This window comes from Sparus aurata, chromosome 1 (genome assembly GCF_900880675.1).
Source record: "Sparus aurata chromosome 1, fSpaAur1.1, whole genome shotgun sequence".
Taxonomy (NCBI): domain Eukaryota; kingdom Metazoa; phylum Chordata; class Actinopteri; order Spariformes; family Sparidae; genus Sparus; species Sparus aurata.
The window spans coordinates 14,597,383-14,617,960 of NC_044187.1; the positions used below are offsets into that span (position 1 = coordinate 14,597,383).

At 41.0% G+C, this 20,578-nt stretch overlaps 1 protein-coding gene across 4 annotated transcripts in view; it reads left to right on the forward strand.

Annotated features, from left to right (window-relative positions):
• The window catches only part of inpp4b (inositol polyphosphate-4-phosphatase type II B), a 231,750-nt gene that overhangs the window by 101,692 nt on the left and 109,480 nt on the right, over positions 1-20,578 (forward strand). For 3 of the 4 annotated variants that reach the window (XM_030426674.1, XM_030426660.1, XM_030426667.1), the window contains 2 exons: positions 2,639-2,757; positions 10,539-10,655. In XM_030426674.1, the coding sequence (XP_030282534.1) occupies positions 2,639-2,757; positions 10,539-10,655 (236 nt within the window). Of the gene's footprint in view, positions 1-2,638; positions 2,758-3,442; positions 3,576-10,538; positions 10,656-20,578 lie in introns of those variants that run through there. The other variant, XM_030426684.1, reaches the window with a different exon arrangement.

Consider the following 20,578-nt stretch of genomic DNA (forward strand, 5'->3'; position numbering starts at 1 on the left):
CTACTAACATCCTGAGCTCCTTTTATAAGAGAAAAATCTCCTTGCTCTTATCTTGTTTTTAGGATTGGATGGACCAGTTATTTCTTTCCCTATGTTCACGAAGTAGAAGCACCACAAAATCATTACTCATATTGTGAATTTTCCCAACGAATAGAATAATTCCGACATCAGTCTCAGAGTGCAAGGTTTCTGTACTTTTTTTTTTTTTTATTGGATTACATATTAATGCATGGAAAAGAACAGACTTTGTGTACAAAGGCTTTCACTGCTGCTCACTATGCCGGATGAGCCACTCTTTGCTGTAGCTATCTTTGGCGTTTGCAACTAGCAGCAGTTGCCGTGGAGCTAAGTAGCCCTATCAGCTGACAGCGGTCTGCCTGAAACACAGACTCAGATGGCAGGTGGAGTCACTGCAGGCAACTGGGCTCAGTCAACTGGCCTCCCAGTGAATGATGGGACACCAGACTGGGGGCTGAACAGAGATCAGAGACCGACAGATGCCAGCAGTGGGTACAGTACAGAGGTGATTCATATCTGCTCCCACCAGGACTAAGATTCTGGGGACGAGAAGACACATCAAATGGGGAGAGAAAGGCACAAAGTGGCTGAAGACAGAGAGAGTCAGGCATCAGCAGTGGCTAACACTGTTGTTTCTTCACGCTCTATTGATAATGTATTGATAATATAGTAAGTTCATTTTTGAATTTCTTAAAATTCGGGCCATATTGTCTACATTGCCTCTCTCAGCTGTTATTATTGTGTAAAGCACAAGTATATTATGTATATTGTGTTTCATAGACCATTAACAACATACGCATAAAGACTGAGTTCTAAATATGTCTTTTAACATTGTCTTAAGCCCTGAATATTTTACACTGCGTCAGTAAACCTTAAACCAAATATTTCTCTGCTGTATTTGATGCTGCGCTTCCAGTTTCACATAAAGAAGGTTGAAAAGGAATAGTAAAGTCACAGATTACAAAAAAAAGGCTTTGAATGTTTTATGTGGAAAGTTCTCTTTTATTCATCTGCTCTCTTGCAGACAAGAGTGCGATAAATGCTCATTAAACCCCTGCTTGGTTTGTGTTCTCTCAAATAAAAAAAAAAGCCAAGGACAGTCACCTTGACTGCATTATCAGCGTTCCAGTACAACAGGGGAATATCTGGTTCAGTTTTACAGCAGGTGAAGAGGTGTGGGTTTGTAGATGTGCGTGTACACAGTGTGTTGGACACTGTAACTGTCGTAATAAATCACCGAAAAAAGGTACAACTTGAAATGATTCACAGATGCGTACGAGAAAAAACATAACTGTGTAGTTTTCCTAAATTCTTTACCTAAAACACCAGGTAGAGTAGGGTTAAAACGCCTCTTAATCCGAGAAAAGAAAGGTCTTCATAAGTCTGGTTGTTTGATGCCCTGCTACTGAACCCTTCATTTCTTTCACCAACTTTATTCTGGCTTTTTCAGTCTATATAAAAATACCTCCCACAGAAAAAAAACACTTTCATCTTCAGTTGCTGCTCAGTTGCTTAATATTTAAAAATCAAGCCCATGAAGTTGGAGCTGAACACAAAGAAGCAATCATCTGCCCTCGCTGTTCTTTTTAATGGAATTTCACCCACTGAGTGATATTATCCAGACGTTTTTTTTGCAGAGTAATGTGTGAAACTGACCAGGCATTGCGAGTGGATCAATTGCTGTTTACATGCCAGAATTGTGCTGCGTAGATAAAATGCAGCTCTTGGACAGGATCCAAGGAGGTTGCTGAACACAAATTTGTCATCTCTGTAGTGGAGTGTATACAAATGTTCATTAATATAATAAATTCAGAGCCATATGGTGTAATTTACTGGGTATCAGGCCGGGTGAGTCACATCCAAAATGTGTTTTGAAAAGCTTTTTATCCTGCACAAGGTTGCGTCTCAGAAAAAAAAAGATGAATCAAGCCAATATGTTGCTGTTTGATTTGGTAAAAAGCGCAGCTACACAAACAACTTCATATGTGACTTGACCAAATAGATGACGAGGAGAGATGCTTCAGTTTTTAGCTCTAATGGGGTCAGTGAGTGTTATCTTTTTGTAACCAGGAAGCTTCGGTTTCCTATAATGGAATTGCGGGATGCGAAGTCTTCCTGTCCTTGGAAGAGGACTGAGTGACAAGCTGCTTTGTTGTCGGAAAATGAAAGCTCTAATAAAACTGATATCTCACTGCCAAAAGAGAATTCTAACCCTTTCTGCCATTTTAATCAACTGCTGAGGCAACATTTTTTATCTGAATGTTTATATGTATCGGATTTATCTGCTCATACAGAGAGTGAGGACAGTTGATTTGGCACCTTCGTGATGATGCAGCTCTTTAATGTTTGGTGACATCTAATCTGACAGGAGATATTTATAAATCCTCTACCTTTAGCTGTTTTCTTGTCCTGTCCTCTCATATGTCTATTTACCATTTTTCTCTCATTTATTATCACATTTTGTCTATTTGTGACCCAGTGTTGTGTGATTTGTGTCCATCATGATGGATTATATCCCCCTTCTCATCTCTGATTTTCATCCTCCCCTTCTCCTCCCTGCTCTCCCTCTCCATCGTCTCTTCCTCCCTCTCCCCCTCTCTGCCTCTCTTCCTCTCTGTAGCCTGTAATGATCTCGTGGCCTCAGGCAGAGACAGGAAGCCCAATGCTTTGGTCCAGGTGGCTGTCATAGATCCCCACAAGCAGCACCTCGTCTCTCATGCCTGCACAGAGATAGTGGAGGTAAGGCAGCACACATACACACACACGTGCACCATCCTCTCTCTGGCGCTTTCCGACCTTTGATGTTTGTTGTTCTGCTGTGTCTCTGGGTCACCGGATCCTGGTTGGTGTTCTCTCCATCTATGTCCCTCCATCTCTGTCTGCCCTCCTTTTTCTCAACCTTTTCCCCCCACATTGGACTCATTGAACTGGAACAGACAATGAGCGTTAACCTTCTATTTCCTGTGACAGTCCAGACATCTCAAAGCCTTGGTGTGTGACTCTAAATCAGTACCATCTCTCAGTATGTACAGTATTTTGTGGTTTTGCGTGTGCTGGTGGTCCCATAGAGTGAGAGTGTTTTTCTGCTCTTTGACTTCTTTAAATGCTTCCAAGGCAACAGGCACACAAGTGTTTTTTTTTCTTGGTGGCAACAGCTGCCCCCTGTCCCACTGTGGAACGCCCACTTACACACATTTATGCACATACACACACACAGACAGACGCACATTTTTTTTCCCTTTCCTCATATGAAGGAAAAGTTTCCTGACGCACATTATTTTTCCAGCTAATCCAGTAAAGCTAAATTACCATAACCGTCACTTTCAAAGGCTTCATTTCAACTGCTTTTTCCCACAATCCTGTCAAGGGAACAGCGGTGTGTGTGTGTGCGTGTTTGAGCATGTGTGTGTAGAAACACAGGATGTGGTAGGATACTGTATGCTGGCTCAGCCGGCTCTGCAGACACTCAGAGTGCCGCTGGAGTTTTGATTTCATGGCTGTAATGTTGAGGATTTGGAGCTGAGGATATGGACTGCTTTCGACTCCCCAAAAACAGGGTACGTGCACTATCTGTGTGTTTTTTACGAGTCTGCTTTGAGAGAGAGGTTTGCAACCTTATAAGAGGTGTTTAAGATAGTCTGAGGAGTTTTCTCTGCCATATATAAATTTTATCAGTCTGCATGGTATAATAAAGGTGATGATCCCTTATTTAACATTTCACACAGAAATGAGATCAGTAATATTAGTGTTATTGGTCCTCAGAGGTTGAAATTTAAAAACATTTACATGACTTTGAGACTCTGTCTGAATGAAGTGCCGGTGTGTGTTAGAGGATCAGAGGTGACTTGTCAGAACAGTGGGACAGTGGTAACCAGCGGGATCTCCCACTCATAAATTGCCATCCAACATGCACAGGAGCGGGTGTTCATTTACGTCTGCGGCTGGGAGGACCAGATTGTGTGTTTGTGGACTTTTTTGTCACCTGTCAGCTACATCTGTCCAGTATGAACACTGACCTTGCCAGGACCAGAGGTTCTCACTGGGACCAAATACTTGTTCTAATGATGCAAAAGGTCAACATCAGAGTTACAGTTAGGCAATAATTGGTTATGGTTGAGGCTAACGTTGGGGCTTGGTTAACCTTGCCCACCATTAATAGAAGTCAATTCAATGTCAACAAGCATAACTGTGAAAACCTGTGTGTGTGTGTGTACTGGGGAGCCCCATTGTGTGTGTGTACCATGAATCTGAATCTGAAGGCAGCCCAACTGCCGATCTCATGTTTGTCACATTCCCGGGATGCCAGCTCTCAACAGCTGCCGGCGACTTTGCTGGACACTGATTGGATTGGTGGATGCATGAAGGCTTCAGCATTAGTCCTACCCATGTGATAGGCATATTATCAGGAATCCACAGTATATGATATAAGGGTTTAATTTTGAATATAAATGATGGATCATGCCAGCTGCTAGGTAGCCCTTTCGAGTCCCACCCATGAATCACTTGATAGGGGTCAGATAAAAGGAACAGGATAGCATTTAATCATGTTGGATCTGGACTTTACTGCTTCACAGTTTAAATAAATGACCTCTCCAAGCATTAACTATTTATAAAGTCAAAGTTTTACTGAATACAGAATATTCCAAATGGAAGTAATGAGTGTTTAGAGCAAATCTGTCTGTCAAGTACAGACTGCTTCTAAATATATGTTAGATAAATAACTGCTACATTACCAAAGAATAAATCAATGTTTTTTCATTAATAAATGGTGTCAGTTGACAGTCTCCCACAATGTGTACAACAGAAATCAGTTCGCTACTTAATGCTGAAATCTAGGGTGAAGAATGAGAAATTTAGATAGTGTTGCAACAGCCTCAAGTGAACAAGGAAAACAAAAACATTATGTAATTGACCACTTTAAAAACGCTTAATTGGTGTTGAAGTTTTAGAGAATTGTGAATCTGGAAGATTGTTTACTTGCATGTAACAGAAAAAAGAAGGTTAAACAAAAAATCCAGTCTGTTGTTTTCAGTGTTGCCTAATTGGATGGGTAAAAAATCGTCTTGAGCAGCCTGTAAAATTTGAGGCAACATCTTGTACCGTTTCAGTAGTTTCCCCTTTTGGCTTAAACTATATTGTAATGAATCATCCCCTCTTATCCTGTCAAAGCACTGGATATAGTAGGTTTAACATACCATGATTGATAACAGATAATATACAAACCCAAATTTCATCATCTCAGCTCCTGAGGACTTAGTTGAAATGGGTTTTTTTTTCCATTTCAGAATTTTATTCAATCACCTCTTTCAAATTTTACCTGTTGTCATACAGTAAGTAGCCATTTTAGTTTTAGTGTTTATGGATAGTCCTAATTTGGTTAGTTTTTTGATAACTGGCCGGTTTCGAGGCTCTGATCGGGCTAATAGACATCTATCAAATGTGGCAACACTGATTGATGGTAGACTGGGATTGCTAGACCAATTTGTAAATGCAAATTAGTTGAACTTCTCAGTTCATCTGTGTTTGCCAAGGGGCATTATCAACGGGCACAGACCAGACAGCCTTTGGACAGATAAATTGATGGATCAATTGGATAAATTAAAACTCATTGGAACAATGAAACATGTGACATAGCAATGAGCTTATTAAAGTGACAACAAAGCAAGCACAGCTCAAAGCAAAGATCAAATCCAAGCTTGTTAGCTCCCATTGAATGGTAGTTTACGGAAGGTAGCTAGCTAGCTCCTAACTTTATTACAAAGTTCACTGGGAATCAAGGTGTGCTGATTTGCTTGAATTGGTGTTGTTAAAGTATTGTCAAATCAACTCTTCAACTACTAGCCAGCTTACTTCTGTCCATGATAACCACTGATGCATTCAGCCAAAAGTCACCTGGTAACATAACCACTCGTTAAACAGATACACCACCAGTGCATTAGTACCTTTAACTGATGAAAGTCGGAACAATCTTTTAAATTGCTGATGTTAGTGAATAAAGATTCAGCAACTGGGATGCTTATTTCTTGCCTCAAATTTTGTTCTGAAACAAATTTAGATGGAATAAATGGAAGTTTACCTACCGCTAGCCAAAGTCGTATCAAACCATAGACTGTATATTAAGTCAATGTGTCAAACCCACCTAATATTAGATAAACAGGTGTGATTGAGTAATCAAAAACAAGGACAGAGTTAAATGAAGAGGGGCCTGACACACCTGCCAGAGCAAATCAAACATGAGCTTGATCATCTGGTTCCCAGGTTAGGTGGCATGACACAAAACAGTTTAGTACATACATTTTTTATACTAAATAGCAGCTGTTGACGTTTGAGTGCTGTTTAATCTCTGTGGTATTTATACACCGCATGGTATAGAATGAGACACAGTGCCATATTTTCACAAAAGGCAGACCCTTTTATCTCCACAGAGTGAGTGTATATCTCAATGTTGGCACTGTATCTTAATCTACTGTTGGTAAAACAGAAAGAACCAGTGACAACTTAAGTAGAAAATCTAAAGCCCTCTAAATCTCTGTAAAGTGCAATAGAAAGCATCTTTGACAAATTGTATTTGAAGTAGGCTTTACAGAACTGCTATCTAGTATCTGGTAGGAAAATCCTGTTCCTGAAACACGGGCAGTGGGTCCACAAGTGGTGGTACTCGAGGGGATTTGACGTCATGCAAAGCTAACGGATAAAACAGCCTTTGATGTCATGCTAGTCAAGCGAAGAACCCCTTTGTCTGGAACAAGTCCAAAAGTCTAGTCTGTATGTGTGTGTGTGTGTGTGTGTGTGTGTGTGTGTGTTTCTGTGGGGGTAATTATGAGTGGTCAAGGGAGATTGAGCCAGTATTCCTGTACTTCCCCTCCAACCCAATCACACACAAACACACGCACACCCTCTAATGGTCCAAATTGGCCATTCCGCTGAGGTTTGCCACCCAAACGGACAAAAAGACAAGAGAGGGGCAGCTGTCTCCCATAGCATATGTTGACCACTTGTATGACAGGCTGGCTTACTTCTCTGTGTAAATGGAGACAGGCTTACCACTTTAGCTCATCACAGCCCATCAGTAGCACTAAGAAGATTGAGCCGCGGTTGAGGCTGCCAAGCATGCTGGTAAGTCTGAATGAGGCCTATTCAGTGTGCCAGTGAAGGAGGTGTAAAGGGGCTGTGTGGGAGTGTGTGTGTGTGTGTGTATGTGTACCTGCACATTCTTAGGTATAATGGCTCTGTCTGTGTTTTTGTCAGTGTACAGTACTGATACATATCCAGATTTACACTGAGCTCAAAGCAGCGCACTGGTCCCTCTGTGTCTGTACCAGCTGTGCTGAATCGGGCTGTGTGTTCAGGATGTTACTGTACACAAACCACAAAGCTTCATGGCTGGGCGGCAAAATGGTACCGGGCATCAAGACTGGTATTACCATGTCTAGAGAGGCTGAAACAAGAAGGGATAGACTTGTTTTATTTCCCCTCCGTCAGCGCATGGAAGATTTTTGAAGGCTCAGTGGGGTTAGTGGTGCGGTGAGGAGGTGGGTCTGCTAGTTCCCTCTGTGTGTGTTTTTGTGTGTGCTGCTGAACACGTTCTCTCTTTGTGTGTGTTTGTGTTAAGAACACTGCTGTTTTTAGGGCACTTCATGTGTCGGCTCCCAATCCTCCGACTCATCTTTATTCTAGTCAAGGACTCTTGGCTTGTTTGTGTGTCATTCTTACCTGAGCTGCAGTTATGCTGATTTAGCATTCATATAGCATTTAGTTTTGTCTATGAATAACAAATGAATGGTGTAGGCTTTCTGAGGCAGTAATCGGCCATTATGCAGGCATCCATGAAAAGACGATTTCCTCCACACAGACTTTAAACCACATATTCATTCAGATAGAGAAATATAGGGTGTGGTATCCATTTCCAATCACTTTTGACTGAACTTGGGTATGACTGGGATCAAAAGTGTCTATTTTAATACATTTGTGGTTTTATGGAGTATAGAGCAGTGTGTTGGCATCAGTTTTCATCAGTGCTGCTATGTACTTTACATGTGATGTGAGTCAGTACGCTGCTTCTGATGTTGATGGTCTGTCTTATCTTTTTTAGACTTTGAATGAAATCCCATGTTGATGATAAATCATTTTACAAAACCTTGTTATGAGTTTGTAGTCCAAATTGGATTCAAATGTTGTTTTATATGTGTTAAGAGAATTATCTTATAAAATTCAGGGAAACAGACCAGTTAGAATATTTCACTTGTGATTTTTCCATATGCAGTATATCACTATTACAGAAGCCGTAAATGGCCCAACATATTATTTTGTCATTTTTTTATATGATAAAAAGTTTTATTTTATGTGTTTTATGTGTTTTCTCACAAGTTATTTACATCAGTGTAACGAGACACCAACAGCTCATTTTTTTAACAATATCACAAGTTAATCGTGTCATTATCAAGAGTTGTTATCAAGAACTGTTGTTTTTCTTGAGATAATGAGATTCGGTCCAAGTTTAACTTACCAAGTAAAGTTTCAGATGTATTTTCTCTGGTCCTGCATGATTTTTCGTCCTGAGCCCCTCTTTTCTTCAAGGCCGCACAGAGCAATATTTCCAATATGGTGGTGCTGAATAAATGAGTGTTGACAAAATATGAAGTGAGCTCCACTGACAACATTACATTGATTCAGTTTACTATTCAATCAAAACTAATTAAGAATAAAGTTTAAAAGCACCAAACAAACGCAGAAAAGGCTTACTTGCCTGCACGAGTGTCATCCATCAGTTGCTTTCTTGTGAACAATGTTCATTATCTGAAGATCTTGACAAAGTGATCTTGTTATCTCAGGAAAACAACAGCTGTTTTCCCGACAAAGTTCTTTATCTGGAGATCTCGACAGATTTATCTCTTTATCTCTGGAAAACAACAGTTGTTATCTTGTGATAATGACATGAATAACTCCTGATCTTGACAAAACACGTAAAACTTAACTCCTTATCATGGGAAGACGGAGGAAACAATATGTTTGATCTATGAATGTTTAGGGCTTCCCTAATATATTCTAAAAGTATTTACCAGGATAATCATTATTTATTTCAACCATACAAGAGGTTCCTTTGCTGATTTTTTTTTTTTAAACTCAAGGGTGTGACCAACTCTTATACATGTCTGCCAGTCTGTCTGTGTCAGTCTCATTACCACTCCCCAGCCTGTCCCCACGCGGTCCCGAAGGGCTGCGTTCTACAGACGCCCATCAGCGCAGAGGAAGAGGAAGTCCCCAGTGTAAACACAGAATGCTTTGAAATGGTTCAAGCAGACAACACCAAATGGCTAAACAATCTCCCCAGAAAAGCCCCTCAGCTTCTGGTGCAAAAAATTCACTTATGTTAGGATTTATTGCAGATTCTACACAGCCCATCATTTCTGAGAGTTTATTTTCGGCGGCATGTAGTCCAGTATGTACGGTATCAGATTAAATTTAGAGAAAAGAATGACTAAGAGAGATTACCTGAAATAGTTCCTGGGCTAGAATTGACTCAGGGCGATGACTGGACTGAGTTGTGGACCTGAGCTTTCTGAATCTTTCAGGATAACACAACATAGCGGAACTTAAAATCACTGAAAATCTTTTCAGACCGCCATTTGATAGGATTCTACTTTCGATTTCATTCTTTTAAACAATTTCAAGTTTCTTACAACAAAAATCTCCTGTCTCAAGAACACTGTTTTAATCAAGTATATTATCTCGAAACTGTCAGAAAATGTCCCTTTTTTCATAGTGTTCTTGAAACAAGTGACATGTTTTAGATGCTGGGAGAGAGACCTGTCTTATTTCCTGAAGCACTGTGTTTATAGAAAATTCAAGTGACACACAGGTCCTCACTCTACTGGCACTGCAGAGGTCTTAGAGAAGGGTTTGAATCTAAAGTAAATGTCAGCAACACCCTTGCTAAGGTGGACATTTTTTACAGTGTAATGAAAACAAGGCCTCTGAGGTTCAACCGCTTTGGGAATTAAAAATGATGACTGGATCTTGTGATTTCAGGAAAGTTGTGAGTGACTATTAGTGAATGCTCTGCAGTCCTCCGGCATGTGTGAAGACCCAACACTGGCTGCTGTGAGCACTGGTTTAATCCCATTGAAACCCTGTCACTGTGCCAGTTACCTGTCAACAATTGTTGCTCCTGGCCTGCAGTTTCAGTTGGGAAGACTGTAGTTATGCCAGAGCTCCAGGTAGACCCACTAGGGAGAGCTCTATCTACTCCTCCTTTGTGCCCAGGAGAGGCAGCAGGGGAGCGGGGAGAAATGCTGTGAGGAGGAGGAGGAGGAGGAAAAGGAGGAGGACAGACTGAGTCCAGCTGTTGGCTCATTTACCAACCCGAGCCTCCCTCTCTCCCTATGGCTTCCTGCTTTCTTATTTTGAACACGTGTGTTGTGGTAAAAATGTGCATGAGGGTACAGACAGTCACACATGCACACACACTAACACTCACACATTATCTCACCCTGTTTCTGTGGCGTCCCTCTCTCCGACAGGCGAACAAAGACCCGCTGTTTCTGACGGGGGTGACCTTCCCTTCAGAGTATCCTGCTAGCCCGGAGACACTAGTCAAGCTGACTGTGTATGATGCAAAGGACAAGAGCCAGGAATCAGTGAGTAAACAGTTGTTGTGTTAGTGTTAGTTCCATGTTTGTATGTTGAGAATCCAGTGTGTGTGTGTGTGTGTGTGTGTGTGTGTGTGTGTGTCTGTGTGTGTGAGAGAGATAATGATGAGGATGTGTTCAAAGCCAGTTGTGGAGCAATCATCTCTCAAATGTTGGTAGTGCGGCACTGAGCTTTAAACTTTACAGGGGATGAACATGAAACACTGTGTGAAATCTGCTGCAGAATCTCATTATGTTTAAATTTATCCTACAGATTCTGAGGTGCAAAGAGTTCTGCGCTGATTTATAGCAGACTGTGGATTATGGCACTCTCTCAGTAATCATTCGACTGAGTCAGTCTGAGACCAAGACCTTTTGCCTTGAGTTTTGAAGGAAAAGGATGTGCAGCCTTCGATGAGCATCTGAGCATGGCAGCTCATCTTCTGGTGTTGATCCCCTGAGAAAACCAGCGAACACATCAGTGGGAATGGGAAAGAGAGCCCGACATATAATTCTGAATGGTCCGGGTTCTCTGATTCAGACATTTAAAACAGACTTTATAACAGGCTCTTCAGTGTGGGTGTATGCATGATCTTAATCAAGCACCCCACTTAACCCTGAGTGCTTAAATCATAAGTTGGCATTACGTACTATGAAACACTCATGAGCTTTATAATGAGTAAGTCTTCATTATAGAAAGGGGTTGGTATTTGCAGATGTATCACATTGAGGCCTCTGATTTTGTGCCACAGAGCCAGCAGTGGCAGAGCAATAGTTGAAACATGGCTTCAGTACCATTTTGTCTGGCAGAAGTCAGTTTTTGTGCACTAATAGTGTGACTGTTAAACGCTTTTGTAGCTTCAAACAAATCTATTTGCACGATGGTGGGTAGGTTGTGCAATTTGTTACATTGGCCTGAAACTGTGTTTTTTTACCACCTGCTGCCTCAGTTTCTCATCGCACACCCAAGTACCAGTATCCATATCATACTCTTCAAAAACACCAAACCTTTTCATTTATGTTGAGTTTGTGCTAATTTAATGTGTATATGATAATGAATTAAAAGGAATTACTAGAGTAGTGTGGTGGCTATAGGAGTGCACAGGTCAAATAGTGATGGTTATCTTCAGTGATTGCTTTGGTGTTCAGACAACACACCAGGCTTTACTTAATTATGAAAACAGGCTTCTGTGTTTCTATAAACACCGGACTGGTTCACCGAACTGCACATATTTCTTGTTTATTGAGTGAAATAATTCAGGAAGTGTCCTCAGGATGCATCCCAAGCTCCAGCAGACATCTGGGGACATTTTCCTTGAAGCAACTCCAAACACAGCTTCCTCTGGATAATTGAAGTAATATATGAATTTGTGTCAATGGGATTATTATGGGAAGCTGTCAGTTGATGCAGTTGCATAAACAGCCAGACCATTCCTTTTCCTTCAGAATAAAGAAATAGACCATCACAAATGAAAATGAAACACATTTTATACATCTTATAGGTTATTTAGTTATAGCCTACATAGTCTGTCATTCCATTGGAATTTTGCAAAGGAATATATGTCTTATGACACATAATTCAACTCAAGTAAGGCCATCATCTGGTTTTGCATCCATATTTGGTGTGCCAGATCTTAGTATTTGGGAAATGTGTGTTTGGGCCATGGGACTCTGCATCCTGGAGACAATAATCCCCCTCGAGATGTGGGCCTGGGCTCCCGTCTCCTGGTAACAGAGGAACAGAGGGTAGCTGATTTGAGGCTGATTTGTCGCAAACTCCACCTGCTGATAATGTATTCTTCCAGCTATTAATGTATTCATCCTGCTCCAGCTCCTTTTCTAGACTGTGCCGCACTGTGCTAGAATATCTTCGGCTGCCAAATATGCAAAAGCTAGATTCTGAGCATGTTCTCATAGTTTGCTGTTGTAATTGATTCTTTAAACGATTAAAGGATCAAGTGATTATTGACAAATTCTTTGAAAATGAAACTCAGATGTTTTTATTTAAAGGAACATACTGTGCTATGTGTACTACTGTTTTCCTGTCATTCAAAAACAGCATAAAACAGAAAGCAGGGTTTAAACCTCTATTCTTAGTTGTCCAGTACTTTGCAAAAAATAGATGCTGAAACATAAGATATGTTGATCAATTTACTTTAATATGACTTTTATTTTGTAGCACACCATTTACTTGTGTTTTTCCTGGACTGGCTCTAACTGTGGTTTCTCGCTGTATCATCATTTACGTCTTTGAATTCAGCTGTGGAACATACAGTAATCTCCGATGAAATTCACTTGAAATGGGAACACAATGGTTTATTCTAAGGTGTGTGTTGAATATTCATGTTGAACAACACCAATGTGAGCTTAGCACTGTATAAACTCTCTGTTCATTGTCCGCCTCCTTCCTGGGAGCATTTCTTGTGCTGTGCATTGTGTTGCCACCTGAGGTTTTACTAAAATAAACAAGTGGCCAGGCCAGCCTGGATACCAAGATATTTTTCTGATTGCCTGATGAAATATTTACAACCTAAATTCAAGTGTGAAAAACAGGTAGATTAAAAAACTACTTTCCTAGGTAGCTGCTTCCATACAATGTGTAATATACACGCACAGGATATGAAAATGTATTAACTGCTTTAGAATTTGGCATCTCAAATGCCTTTTATGCTGTCCCTCACTCTTTCCACATGTGAGTGATAGTTCTCAGTAGCTCCTGTCAGTCTGTCAAGAATATAACTGATACACAACACAGCATTTCACTCAAGCTTGGCTTAAAGCACTTAAACGTCCAGTGCATTGGATTTAGGGCCAGAAATGGAAGATAACAATCATTATGTTTACAGTCGTTTATACTAAGAAACATTTGTTTTTGGTACCTAAGACAGAGCCTTTCATAACTACAGAGTGAGCAGGTCCTCTGCATTAATATACTATTTAGACATGGAGATGCTCAACATTGCTTACAGTTTTGCCTAGTGGCCACTGGGAGGATTGCAGCTATAAAAAAACTTTTTTAAAAATCAGCTCAAAGTTTTTTCTGTACCACCATGAGAAACTCTATTGTGCATATTCAATGGGCCGCATAACCAGGAAGTAAAGCTAGAAGCAGAAAACTTTGTTGGCATATGTGCCAAGCGAGCAAATCTGATTGGACTGAATAGGTGGCGTCTTTGCACAAGGGGCCTACTTTCACAGAGTCCATTAGGGGTGGGAGAAATAATCGATTCTTAGATGCATCGCAACGCGGACGTGGACGATTCTGAATCGATTTACAAAAGTCAAAAATCGATTTTCTAAATGTTAACTGACAACGTAATGTTGACGGAACACAAGAGGTGGAACTCGTAATTGCGGAAGTGCAGCGCCCGGACAGTCGATGGTGTGCACACAACAAAAAAACATGAGATGGCTCAGCGCAACATTCAACCGGCAGCCTCGCTTTAACAGCAAGCGTGTGGAAGCATGGTTGTAGTTGCTTCCAGCTAGAGGATCATCGAGCAAGCGATATAACATTTTTCACCCAATTCGGAAAGAGCGAAGCAAATTACAAACTCTACCGCAACTTTGATTGCTGAGGACTTGCGTCTGTATTCAGTCATGCTTTGTTGCGCACCGCTTGCATTTCAACATGTTGTGCTTTAAGTTGTTGCACAATGTGTTGAAATGCAGGTGGCATAAAGTAGCATAGCATCGGGATATGCTTCCTATCACACATAACAGGAGGATTTTGTGTTAGGAGAAGTCTAATTCTTATCTTTGATTGAGAGCAGCCTTTTCTTTAATGACACAGAGAAGAAAAATTAATCTGTTTATTTTTTTATTATCAATGACCAAAAGTAGTCATGTTTTAGTATGAGAGTTGATGCATAGGTCCATAATGTGTTGAAATGCAAGCTGCATTGGTTATTGCATTGAAAGCTTTTTTATGTTTATATAGGCTACGGTATACTGTTTTTCTCTCAGGGATATGCTCATTGCCTGTAACAGGAGGTTTCTGTTTTCAAGTCAAATCTATTTGTGACAAAGAAAAGCCTTTTCTTTAATGAAATATTAAAATAATTAAATATTAATTATATTAAGTTAATTAATCTGTTGATTTCCTTTAGTGATCACCACAACAGTAGGAAGTGATTAGCAAACTCAGATTTGATTATTATTATTATTATTATTATTATTATTTTAAATCATGCATGGAAATGTACACAAAAAAATTGTTGCATCAAGATGCATCGAGAATCGGTTAAGAATCGAATCGTGAGGTGCCAAGAGATTCCCACCCCTAGAGTCCATCATGTGTCACATGGGCTCTACAGCAGTCCAGAACTTCCAAGCCAAACACTGACTCTAGAAAGGGCCATATTTTTGCGTTTTTTTGCGTTTTAGTGGCCACTGTAGTGAAGGGTGAGGCAAGAGGCGTTCAGTTGGTTGCAATCTGCAACCTCACCAAACGATGCCACTAATTCCTCCACACTGGGCCTTTAAAGCTGATCCAAATGCCTTACAGGACACTTCCTGCTGAACTTTTCCACACTCATCTCCACACCCACCACTGCCTTCAAACCACAGGGAAAAAGTTGTGAATGATCAGCTGCATTCACAACTTTCTGTGACCAAAGAAACAAAGAGTTAGAAAATTTGTCTCAAGTGTTTTTGTTGCCATTTCAGAAATCCCATCTCCCTTTCTCTTAGTGGACCTCATGTAGCGGCCTTACAATACTTGAAGACCTTTATTTCCTCTTTTTTTTTACCCAAGCACCAGTGCTCTCATGCTGCGGTTGGCTTTTAGATTTTTTGGCTCCGCTCGGTTGGGCACAGCGTGCTTGTCTGGGTCTCATTAGAGAGTCTTTAAGTGACACAGGCATGACCCTGAACACGAGCTGGCACAATGCGTCAGCCCCCAGCCGCTTAAGTGGCAGATCGGGAATCACTCAGCCTAGGCTCACTCAATTAATGTTGGTTTTTTTCAGAGGGAGCGAGTATGGGGGCAATTTGCTGTGTTTGCTTGTGTGTGTGTGTGTATGTGTTTTACAAATCAGCTGTCAAAAGTTTTACATATCACTTTCAGCTCCTGTAGCAGATGTTGTGCCACGAGCTGATCACTGCAATGGAAAGCAGATAGCACACATGGTAACCACTTAATATGTATTGAAAAAAACTTTTTTTTTTTTTTTTTTTTTTATGCCACGTTGTCTGTTCTCCAGAAGAGTTTTGGAGTGGAAATGAGAAAGGAAGAAAGTGTAACAGTGAGGGGGAGGGAACTGATGGAGCGAGGTTTATACATGACTGCTTTAACATTCGTAGGGGACCGGAGAATTTCATAGTAGGATGATTTCCCTCTGCCTTGGGCTTCCCATTTAGATATTCTAAGATGACACTGGCTGCATGGTCATGAATATTTGAGAACACACACTGGGCTGAGAGGGCGATAAGTGAGGGAGTGGAGGTGTGAGAAGGAGCGCAACGGGGTTAGATATCTCTCAGGTGTAAGTGATCCCCCCCCCCCCCCCAAAGCCCTGGTTGTCAAAGGATGACAGGCTAGCCTTACTTTGTCACTGATGTCTTACCTGCAGCTGCACTCTGAATGCCTCCCAGGGGCAATAAATTCCCTTTTCAGCTCGCATCCTGATCTCTGAATCAAGAAATATTCACTCTGGCTGAAAAGAAGTTCTTTCACAGAGATCACTTCATTTAAAGCAATTTTATCAAAGGCTCAGCCAAATCTTTGAGCTTAATGCCTTAAACAAAGATGATTCAACTATAACTAATTTGCTGCAGCTTGTCTCGAACATTGTTGAAAGCCGCATCAGGCAGTCATGGTAGAGAGCACAAAATGATTGTAATTACATTTCAAATACAGGCTAGACGTTCAAGTGTAAAACAGCTTTTACCTGCAATGGTGGTTGGAGTGGAAGATGAGGTCAGACGAGTCATTTAGGGCTCTTGGATCAAATCGCAGTGGCCAATCATTAACTTGAGGCTCATCCCAGAGAGATGGGATAAACAGAGGCCTTTACTATAAGCATATGAACGAGGCAAATACGATTCTTTGTGTGTGTGTTGCGTGCATTATGTTTGTGTTCACTTACCCCTTCGAAGACGCTTGAAGTCACCCTACTAATGACAGACCTGTGGTTTGTTGTCAGTGCAAACCTATTACTGAGTGTTCTTGTGGTATAAAGGGATAGGACAGCTGCCTCTGGAAGAGCTCTTCTCTCTAATCACAGCCTTATTTGTCCTGCCTTTGCTCTCTGCAATCTGGAATGAATGTGTAATGCAGTTTTCAGTTTGCATTCCTATTACCGGCCATGGTGAGGAATTTTGATTGGTTCCTGCGATGTGCACCGTAGTGTGACAAACAAAAGACCTCATCTGAGTAAAACAGGAAAATGGCGCATGTCCGGTCATTCCCATAAAGCCGCCATAAAATGTATTCAATCAAATAAAACACAAGCACAGGGGTTTTTACTGTGTTGCTATAATGGCCATCTCCTTCTCTGGCTGCCACAAGCACCCTGATGAACACACACATACACACTCACACATATGCACTAAAAGGAGAAAGCAAGATATCTTTGATTCAGGGGGCAACGGAGAAAGAGCTGATCGAAGTTCTATCTCAAACTGCTGACCTGCTTGACACACACACATATGCAGGATACACACACACACACACACACACACACAGGCTGAGAAAATTGGATAGAGGTTGTATGAGTGGAATCCCAAAGCTTGGTGGGATGAGGAATTGTTGGATTTTTTTTTTTTTGCAGTGGGTCCCTTGTTTGAACTTTTTATATCAGATCAGATTTGGAAAAAGACAATTCATTTGGTCTCCCTCCCTATGTAGTAACAATCGAGACTTTGGGTCCGAAATCATGAACAGGATGAGCTCACTCCAGTTGTTTGTACCCTGGAAGCATTTTGTTATCAGTAAACAAATGTTGTGCGGCAAGATACCAAAGAGCAAGTTATAACAGCCCTGTACTTATTTTAATACACATTTACAATCACCCAGTGTATCGTAGGGAGGAGACACTATGACATTGATATAAGCCAATGGTTTGGGCTAGGCTTGGGCCATCATCGTCAGTGGTTGACAATCATCAACTTCTGAGCCCTGTACCATCATATTGAAAAGCAGTGTGTCCCCTCAGAGATACCGTCTGGAAAACCAAGGAGAGAAAATGAAAAGTTTGTTATTTATTATTGATATTTTCTGATTAAATCTGCTCACTTAGGCAAACCGAGGATACTTGGTTACATTTGTGGCACCAGTGTTTCTTTTCTGCGGGCTGTGTTTCTCTCAATCGTTCCCTCATTATTTGTGTTTTCTTAGCTTAGCTTCCCAGTATAGATGGCTAACTTCGTTTCCAGCTTCTGAGGCTGAACAGAACTGAGTTACGGACATGTGGTGCAGAGACGAAGATCCTTTTGAATGCAGCACAGGGATGTATGTAGGTGGTGACGGTCGACAGTGTTCTTGCCTGGTTGAGATCGTCGGGTCAGAGCGACAGCAGCAACAGCTGTGACTACAGTGATGTGCTAATGAGCAACCTCCTGCCTAAAGGCAACTATAAGGATGCACACTACCTCAAAGTCAAAATCACATATTCAGCCATAACTGTGTTTCAATGTAGACATCCTCATGTGCCAGACATTGCACAGCCCAAGGTGTTACTCAAAAATTCGCAAGCACAAAAATACTTTTCTCACTTGTTAGAAAATAATTGCAACAGTGACAACAATACCATTTACAATTTTGTATTGACCGTTGCAAATTCCCTTATTCTCCTTATTCTACCTAATTTGAGAACTGTATGGCAGATATTAGCCACATCTCAGGAGGCAGTTTGAGCAGCCACTGTTCCATGGTGAATTGTCGCTCCAATTATGAACTGCTGAAGTATGGAGAATCCCAGCCCCAGTTAATCCTGCCCTGTCAATAATCATGATGTGTAAAAGGCGGTGTCTTGACATATTTTTGGCGCAGCCACTTGCTTTTAGCTGGATGAGTGTCAATGTGGTGGGAATTTTCTGTAAGTGCACAAGTTAACTGCCAGAAAGGGAGAGGGGGGAGAGAAAATGGAAGCAGACAGTGAGAGAGGGCTAGAGGACACACATACACACACACACACACACACACACACACACACACGCACACACAAACACACACAAACACACTTTTACAAGAACCAATCTCAGAGATATACAAGAAAGGTCTTGGTAGTGATTGGGTGGACAGCTGAGCAGTGATAACCTACCAGAGTAACAGTCCTCAGATAAGGACTGTCTCCTGTCTGATGGCCACTTTGCTTCCCTCACCGTCATTGTGCCAATGTCAGCCAATGTCACAAGTGCTGAAAAGTACTGCTGTTCAAGTCGGCAATACTAAAATTAGTCAAACTAGTGACCTCTTGCTTTTTCTCGTTCCCTGGGAGTCTTGCCAAGCAGAAAATGTGAAATGATTTAATGGTACTGTTGGTATTAGATCTGCTGCTGTAATGGATGCATACTTTTCATGCCCAATTAAAGTTCTGTCAACACAGAAAAACACAGAGACTATGAATATATAACAGTGTACCATTCTTTATTAATATATATCTGTTTCTGTTTCTGTTTCTGCAAAATACAGCTATATTCACAGCCTCCTTATGACAATTGTCTCTATAATCTCTCAGCAATGTTTTTATTATTGCTTGCAAAATTGATCAGAATCAGCTTTATTGACCAAGTGAGTATACAGTACATTCACAGAATCGGACTGTACTACTTTTAGCTGGATCTTAGTGTGCTTACACAGGAATAGACATAACAATCGAATGACCAAAAGTGCTTTTCTATTTGCCTTTCATTTCCATACAATCATTAAGACTACAAAAGGAATCGAATCACCAAACCTGTGATAAATGGCCGACTCTTTGGCCACAGAAGCCTTCATAAGTCTGATAGCCTGAGCTGTTGACCACTGAGAAGCTCTTGAAGGTCTTGCCCAGGAGCACCGCAGCGATAAAATGAGGGTGGATAAGCGCTGCTCTTTAACCTTTCCAGCAGATTTAGTCTGCTGGGTTTCAGGATTAAACCAGCTGCTTTTTTCTTAGGTCCTGTGCAAACGTACTTATTAAAACAAGATTTTTAAAAATATATATATTTTGGCCTTTCCTGTGCACTGAAAATTGAGCTTTTGGAAAACTTCTTCCAGGGTGAAGACATTCAGAAACTGTATTGTCAGTTGTTACGCCTGAACGGACAGAAACAGAGACCTTTGGAAACATTGATGCAGACACACGTGTTAATCACTGTATGTGGCATCATAATGGAAAGAGAGACAAAAAAGCATACTGACTGCATTTTGAACAAGAACAGAACAAAGTATGTTCTGTAGCTAAGTGACCGATCAGAGTATAGAATCTGCTTTCTATTCACAACAGCATAAGCATGCCGAATGTACGTGAATGGCCGTGGATATGCGTTTTCAGGTGTGTTGATTGTACAGAGATGATTTGTGAAATGGTGCTAAAACTTGAAAGCGAGATATTCTTTTTTTTTAAACTCTATTTCCGAGACCAGGATATGTAAGCGTGGACAAGGCCACACACTGTATAGGGAAACAGAATATGGCATGCTGGGCTGAAAGATGAAGGGACTATTCGATAATCCTCAAAATGGGTGGCTCAGAGATCCACCTTAAAGATATTAATGTGTGCAAATTAACAAATTCTACCTTGACTTTCATCAGCAGGTGAGTTGAATTGTCTGACCTTTCAGTCAGTCAAAGGCTCGTGAATTCATTTCTGAAAAGTTAGCAGAGGTTTGACTTCTGCCAATCACACCAGAGAGCTCTGTGGATGGTGACAGCTTTTGACATTTGTCAATCACGACAATGGCAAGCGAGCCACATGGATGTGAGCAAGTCATAACAGAGGGAACTT